General features: G+C 48.7%; 2 protein-coding genes across 2 annotated transcripts in view; one reads left to right on the top strand and one right to left on the bottom strand.

The window, feature by feature from the left end:
• The window catches only part of LOC138859566 (uncharacterized), a 5,318-nt gene extending 3,282 nt beyond the window's left edge, over positions 1–2,036 (top strand). The window contains exons 3-6 of the mRNA XM_070115164.1: positions 8–325; positions 900–1,045; positions 1,818–1,911; positions 1,953–2,036. Coding sequence (XP_069971265.1) covers positions 8–325; positions 900–1,045; positions 1,818–1,911; positions 1,953–2,036 — 642 coding nt within the window. The remainder of the gene's footprint in view (positions 1–7; positions 326–899; positions 1,046–1,817; positions 1,912–1,952) is intronic.
• Positions 2,037–4,107: 2,071 nt separating this feature from the next.
• Positions 4,108–6,502, bottom strand: LOC138859565 (uncharacterized). Its single transcript, XM_070115163.1, has 2 exons — positions 4,823–6,502; positions 4,108–4,353 (listed from the first exon to the last, which is right to left on the bottom strand). Exons 1-2 carry the CDS (start codon positions 6,500–6,502, stop codon positions 4,108–4,110), a joined length of 1,926 nt encoding a protein of 641 aa, XP_069971264.1.
• Between the last annotated feature and the right edge of the window lie 998 nt (positions 6,503–7,500).

Here is a 7,500-nt window from a genome sequence, read left to right as displayed (position 1 = left end):
ATTACAGAAAACGGTAATGGACCCCCCATGGATCTCCTGTGCTTCACTGCTCCTATGTTGCCTCCTCGCCCGCCCCGGACAAGGAACCTCGAATGAGAGCGAGCCAAGGACAACCTCTCCTGCTGAAGCCACTACGACGCTGAGCAGATTCACGCCCCAGGATACAAGTCTCTCAGAAGCTTCAGTCTCCCCTTCCTTGGGTGGACTCCCGAAGGCGATGATAGAAAACGAGCTGCAGGACTGTGACTTGGTCCTCGTTCACGATGAGTCTGATGAGTACGAGAAGCAGCTTACTCACCTCCTGTCACTCGGCTATGCTCGAAGGGTGAGTGATCCAGATTTTTTCGGAATTGAGGCGAATGACTGCAGTCGCTAAAGTGTTCGAAGAATAACACACTAAACACAAACCAGTGATAGTGAAAGGTGAGACTAAAAAGAATTCATTTATTTAAAGGATCAGGATTTTTATTAGTAGTAAAAGTAGTTACTAATCTGATTATAATCTTCCTCATTGATATCTATATTGCCATTATTCTCGATGATAATAATGATGATGGTGAAGAATATAATAATAATGATAATGATGATGATGAGGATAATAATAATTATAATGATAATGATAATAATAATGATAATAATGATAATGATAATAACAACAACAGCAACAACTAAATAATAATAAGAAGAATAATTATATTGATAATAGATAAATTACCATCATCATCATGATTATTAATCATGATAATGATAATAATGGTAATAACCAGAAGAATAAGTATAGAAATTATAATTATCATCATCATTACCATGAATAACAGGAAAAGCAAAATTAAGAAACAGGTACCATCTTTTCTTACTATGTCGTCCCCCCCCTCCCCCCCCTCCCGCGCGACGCTCAGCTGGTGCGCGTCAACACCCCCCAGGACCTCCAGCTGGCGATGAGGGCGGAGACACGGTGCTCCGCCTACCTGATCCTTCTCGGTGACCACGCCCACCTCCTCGAACTCAGCCAATCCCAGGACGAAACGTGGGACTACAATGGCATGTAAGCGTTGATGATGGCTAGATATAATTTTGTAGTAATAGAACGGGGATGAAAGTGGTAATGACAATGATGATAGTAATTGCCATCACCATCATCGTTATCATGATACTGGTATTGATAATGATAATATCAATGATAGTAACAATGATAATTACGCTATTGATGACATTAACTAATAATCATAAACAATATATGATGATGATAATTTATTTTCAGATGAGAGGATTCACAACTCTTATTCTCTCTCTGTTTGTCTTCTTTCTCTTTCTTCTCTCTCTCTCTCTCTGTCTTCGTTTGTCTTTCTTTTTTCTCTGTCTTCTCTCTCTCTCTCTCTCTGTCTTTTCTCTCACTCTTTCTTCTCTTTCTTTGTCTCTCTCTCTCTCTCTATCTCTCTCCTTTTCTTTGTCTTTCTTCTCTCTCACTCTCTCTCTCTCTTTGTCTGTCTTCTGTCTCACTCTTTCTTCACTCTCTCTCTCTCTCTTTCTTTCTCTTTCTCTCTCTCTGTCTGTTTGTTTCTCTCTGTCTGTCTGTCTGTCTGTCTCTGTCTCTCTCTCTCTCTGTCTCTCTCTCTGTCTCTCTCTCTCTCTCTCTCTCTCTCTCTCCGTCTTCTCTCTCACTATTTCTTCACACTCTCTCTCTCTCTCTCTCTCTCTCTCTCTCTCTCTCTCTCTCTGTCTCTCTCTCTCTCTCTCTCTCTCTCTCTCTCTCTCTCTCTCTCTCTCTCTCTTTGTTAATCTAGTAGACGCGATAATCTTGTTTTATCTCCTTGTAGATTTGTAATCGTTGATTTCTCGACGGATGAACTAGAGGCTCTTGCCGCGTCGCCGAAAGGGAGGAGGACAAAACACATCTTGGGTTTAGTTAAGGTAAGGCAAAGGTATTTATAGATTTCCGTCACGGTTTACAGGTTGAGGTAAAGAGCGCGTTAAGAGGCTTGTGGCAACGGAGTGGAAGTAAGTGGATAGTTAGTGAGAAATGTGAGAGGTTATGAGAGAGAGTGCGTCAAGAGGCAACGAAGAGGAAATAAATAGATAGTTATGGAGAGATGTATTATATATTTTGTCTTAGTATGTCATAATTACGATTATTAAGAATGTTGATCGTACTATTATGATCTTGTCAGAGTTTCTGTCAGAGTTTCTGTCTCGAAACGCACAATTGCATAAGCCACAATATAATTATATTATAATATAACAATATAATTATATAATATAACATATAATATATAATATATAAATTATATATTATAATATAACAATATAATTATATAATATATTATATGATATAATTATAATATAACAATATAATTACATTGATTGTGACACGTGTAGAGAAGGTGTGAATGAGAACAAAAAATCTTCACAATACAAGGTATGCAATAAACCGGTTTCGATTATATCTTCGTCCGAAATACACGTGTCTTTCACGAAGATATATTCGAAACCGGTTAAATGCATCTACAGAATGTATGAAATATTGCTATCACCACTATTCACTATTCACTATATACACTATATATATTTATATATCTGCCCAGAAACCACGCCCATCTTCCACAACTAAAAAAGCGTTAAAAAAACGTTAAAAATGGGACGTTTGTGTTGTTATTCATGTATTCATTAGATCATTTATAATCACACCTGTTATTTTTGAATTGCAATCCTAATAGTAACTGATAAAGCTATAAATAGGATTCATTTAAGGATGCATCCATCTTACCCACTTCTATCCTCTTTCTTCCACCTTTATCCGATTTCATCCACATTCCCCCATCTTCATCCATTTCCACATTCCCCTTCTATCCTCCTTCGTCCACTTCAACCTAACTCCACCCACCATCCTCACTTCCATCCACCTTCATCTTCGTTCTCCCATTTTCACCCACCTTCATCCACTTTCACCCACCTTCACCTTTATTTTCCTCCTTCATCCACTTTTATCCACCCTCACCTCATTTATCCTCCTTCATCCGTCCTTATCCACTTTCACCTCTATTATCCATCTTTATCCACCTTCATCCACTTTCACCTCTATTATCCATCTTTATCCACCTTCATCCACTCCCTTCATTCACCTTCACCCCTATCATCCTCCTTCATCCATTTTTATCCACCCTCACCTTATTTATCCTCCTTCATCCGTCTTTATCCACCTTCATCCACTTTCACCTCTATTATCCATCTTTATCCACCTTCATCCCCTTTCACCTCTATTATCCTTTATCCACCTTCATCCCCTTTCACCTCTATTATTTTTTATCCACCTTCACCTCTATTATCCTTTATCCACCTTCATCCACTTTCACCTCTATTATCCATCTTTATCCACCTTCATCCACTTTCACCTCTATTATCCATCTTTATCCACCTTCATCCACTTTCACCTCTATTATCCATCTTTATCCACCTTCATCCACTTTCACCTCTATCATCCGTCTTTATCCACTTTCACCTCTATTATCCTTTATCCACCTTCATCCCCTTTCACCTGTATTATCCTTCTCCATCCCCTTTCATCTCTATTATCCTTTATCCACCTTCATCCACCTTCACCTCTATTATCCTTCTCCATCCCCTTTCATCTCTATTATCCTTTATCCACCTTCATCCACTTTCATCTCTATTATCCTTTATCCACCTTCATCCACCTTCACCTCTATTATCCTTTATCCACCTTCACCTCGATTATCCTTTATCCACCTTCATCTCTATTATCCTTTATCCACCTTCACCTCTATTATCCTTTATCCACCTTCATCCACCTTCACCTCTATTATCCGTCTTTATCCACCTTCATCCACCTTCACCTCTATTATCCGTCTTTATCCACCTTCACCTCTATTATCCTTCTCCATCGTCCTTCATCCACTGTCATCCACTTTCATCCACCTTCACCTCTATTATCCTTTATCCACCTTCATCCACCTTCACCTATATTATCCTTTATCCACCTTCATCCACCTTCACCTCTATTATCCTTTATCCACCTTCATCCCCTTTCACCTCTATTATCCGTCTTTATCCACTTTCACCTCTATTATCCTTTATCCACCTTCACCTCTATTATCCTTTATCCACCTTCATCCACTGCCATCCACTTTCATCCACCTTCCCACCTGACGCAGACGGGCCAGCAAGGCGCGTGGGCTGTCTACGCGAGCCAGAGTCACGGCGACCGGCTCTTCGCCCTTGTGAGCTACTGGAGGCAAGGGAGGCTGACGGCGGCGGCGAGGTTGCTGCGTCAGGAGGAACGGGCTGACCTCCGAGGCGCTGTTCTGAAGGTGGGTTGCTGGGGTTGTGTGGGGGTTGCTGGGGTGTGTGGGGGTTGCTGGGGTGTGTGGGGATTGTCGGGGTGTGTGGGGGTGGTGGGGGTTGTGTAGGGGTTGCTGGAGTGTGTGGGGGTTGTGGGGTTGCTGGGGTATGTGTGGGGGTTGTGGGGTTGTCGGGGTGGTGTGGGGGGTTGTGGGGTTGTGGGGTTGCTGGGAGTGTGTGGGGGTTGTGGGGTTGCTAGGTGTGTGGGGGGTTGTGGGGTTGTCGGGGTGTGTGGGGGTTGTGGGGTTGCTGGAGTGTGTGGTTGCTGGAGTGTGTGGGGTTGTGGGGTTGCTGGGGTATGTGTGGGGGTTGTGGGGTTGCTGGGGTTTGTGGGGTGTGTGGGGTGTGTGGGGTTGCGGGGGTGTGGGGGTTGGGTGGGGTTGTCGGGGTGTGTGGGGTGTGTGGGGGTTTGGTGGGGTTGCTGGGGTGTGGGGGTTGTGGGGTTGCTGGGGTGTGTGGGGCTTGCCGGGTTGTGTGGGGTTGCTGGGGTGTTGGGGGTTGTGGGGTTGCCGGGGGTGTTGGGGGTTGTGGGGTGTGTGGAGGTTGTGGGTTGTGGGGTTGCTGGGGTGTGTGGGGGGTTGTGGGGGTTGCTGGGGTGGTGTGGGGGTTGTGGGGTTGCCGGGGGTGTGTGAGTTTGTGGGGTTGCCTGGGGTTTGTGGGTTGTGGGGTTGCCGGGGTATGTGTGGGTTTGTGGGGTTGCCGGGGTGTGTGGGTTGTGGAGTTGCCGGGGTGTGTGGGTTGTGGGGGTTGCCGGGGTATGTGTGGGTTGTGGGGTTGCCGGGGTGTGTGGGTTGTGGGGCTTGCCGGGGTGTGGGTTGGGCCGGGTGTGTGGGTTGCATGGGTGCCGATGTGTGGGTTGTGGGGTTGCCGGGATGTGTGGGTTGTGGGGTTGCCGGGGTGTGTGGGTTGTGGGGGTTGCCGGGGTGTGTGTGGGTTGTGGGGTTGCCGGGGTATGCATGTGGGTTGTGGGGTTGCCGGGGTGTGTGGGTTGTGGGGTTGCCGGGGTGTGTGGGTTGTGGGGTTGCCGGGGTGTGTGGGTTGTGGGGGTTGCCGTGGATGTGTGGGTTGTGGGGTTGCCGGGGTGTGTGGGTTGTGGGGGTTGCCGTGGTGTGTGGGTTGTTGGGGTTGCCGGGGTGTGTGGGTTGTGGGGGTTGCCGAGGTGTGTGAGTTGTGGGGTTGCCGGGGTGTGTGGGTTGTGGGGTTGCCGGGATGTGTGGGTTGTGGGGTTGCCGGGGTGTGTGGGTTGTGGGGCTTGCCGGGGTGTGTAGGTTGTGGGGGTTGCCGTGGTGTGTGGGTTGTGGGGTTGCCGGGGTGTGTGGGTTGTGGGGTTGCCGAGGTGTGGTGAGGTTGTGGGGTTGCCGGGGTGTGTGGGTTGTGGGGTTGCCGGGATGTGTGGGTTGTGGGGTTGCCGGGGTGTGTGGGTTGTGGGGTTGCCGGGGTGTGTAGGTTGTGGGGTTGCCGTGGTGTGTGGGTTGTGGGGTTGCCGGGTGTGTGGCAGGGGTTGTGGGGTTGCTGGGGTGTGTGGGGGTTGTGGGGTTGCACCGGGGTATGTGGGGGTTGTGGGGTTGCTTCGGGGTATCTGGGGTTGCCGGGGTGTGTGGGTTGTGGGGTTGCCGGGGTGGATGTGGGGGTTGTGGGGTTGCCGGGGTGTGTGGGTTGTGGGGGTTGCCGGGGTATATGGGGGTTGTGGGGTTGCCGGGGTATGTGTGGGTTGTGGGGGTTGCCGGGGTGTGTGTGGGTTGTGGGGTTGCTGGGGTGTGTGTGGGGGGGTTGTGGGGTGTGTGTGGGTTGTGGGGTTGCTGGGGTAAGTGTGGGGGTTGTGGGGTTGTCGGGGTGTGTTGGATGTGGGGTTTGCTGGGGGTGGGGTGTGTAGGGTTGTGGGGGTTTCTGGGGTTGTGTGGGTTGTGGGGTTGCCGGGGTGTGTGGGTTGTGGGGTTGCTGGGGTATATGGGGGTTGTGGGGGTTGCCGGTGTGGGGGGGGTTGTGGGGTTGCCGGGGTGTGTGGGTTGTGGGGGTTGCCGGGGTATATGGGGGTTGTGGGGTTGCCGGGGTATGTGTGGGTTGCTGGGGTTGCCGGGTGTGTGTGGGTTGTGGGGTTGCTGGGGTGTGTGGGGGTTGTGGGGTTGTTCGGGGTGTTTTGGGACATGTGGGTTTGCTGGGGTGGGGTGTGTAGGTTGTGGGGTTTCTGGGGTGTGTGTGGGTTGTGGGGGTTGCCGGGGTGTGTGGGTTGTGGGGTTGCTGGAGTGTGTGGGTTGTGGCGTTGCCGAGGTGTGGGGGGGTTGTGTGGGTTTCCGGGGTGTGTTGGTTATGGTGTTTCTGGGGGGGTGTGGGGTTGTGGGGTTGCCGGGTGTGGGTTGTGGGGTTTCTGGGGTGTAGGTTGTGGGGTTAAGCCAGGGTGTGCGGTTGCCGGGGTGTGTGGGTTGTGGGGTTTCTGGGGGTGTGAGGGTTGTGGGGTCGCCAAGGTGTGGGTTGTGGGGTTGCCGGTGTGTGTGTGGTTGTAAGATTTGTTAGTGTCGGTTGTGGGGTTTGCGTTGTAAATTCATGAGTTGCGGGTTCTAGGTTGTTGAATTATAAGACGCTAGATTGTGAACTAAAGAGTTATTAATGTGAGTTTTTAGAAAAGGTGTGGGCTGTGGGTTTGGATTGTGGATTATGGGCTACGTGTTGTGAACTAAGTGACTGTGAGTTATGGGTTTTGGGGTTTGTTAACTATGGACTGGGGGTTGTGGATTGTGAAATATGAGCTGCGGGTTGTAGATCTTTTGGTTAGGGGCTTATTGGTGTGGACTTCCTGTTGTGGATTTCTGGGCTTGAAGGGTGGAATGTGAATCATGCGGGTTGTTGGTTTTAGGTTGTAGCACTGTGGGTTGTGGGTTACAGGTTGTGGGCTGTGGGTTGTAGATTATAGGGTGTGGGTAGTAGAATTTGGGTTGTGAACTACAGACTGTAGGTTTTGGGGTTGTGAACTATGGGGTTATGAAACATTGACTGTAGATTGTGGCTGTGGGTTGGTAATTTCCCCTCCCCCCCCCAAAAAAAAAAAAAGCAAAATGGCTTCATAGTTTCTGCAGAAACAACAATTATTTTTGAGACAGACCACTCATAGACTCCCTTATAACTTTAGAAGTCGATGATGATAAGAAC

Source organism: Penaeus vannamei, chromosome 37 (genome assembly GCF_042767895.1).
Source record: "Penaeus vannamei isolate JL-2024 chromosome 37, ASM4276789v1, whole genome shotgun sequence".
NCBI lineage: Eukaryota > Metazoa > Arthropoda > Malacostraca > Decapoda > Penaeidae > Penaeus > Penaeus vannamei.
This window is presented reverse-complemented; position numbering and strand designations above follow the sequence as displayed.

Coding starts and splice junctions, on each gene's coding strand:
- LOC138859565 (XM_070115163.1), bottom strand. CDS start 6,502: ATGTCCCAAAACACCCCGAACAACCCCACAACCCCCACACACCCCAGC. Junction 4,354..4,822: donor CAGCAACCCCACACAACCCG/GCAAGCCCCACA, acceptor CACACACCCCAG/CAACCCCCACACAACCCCAG.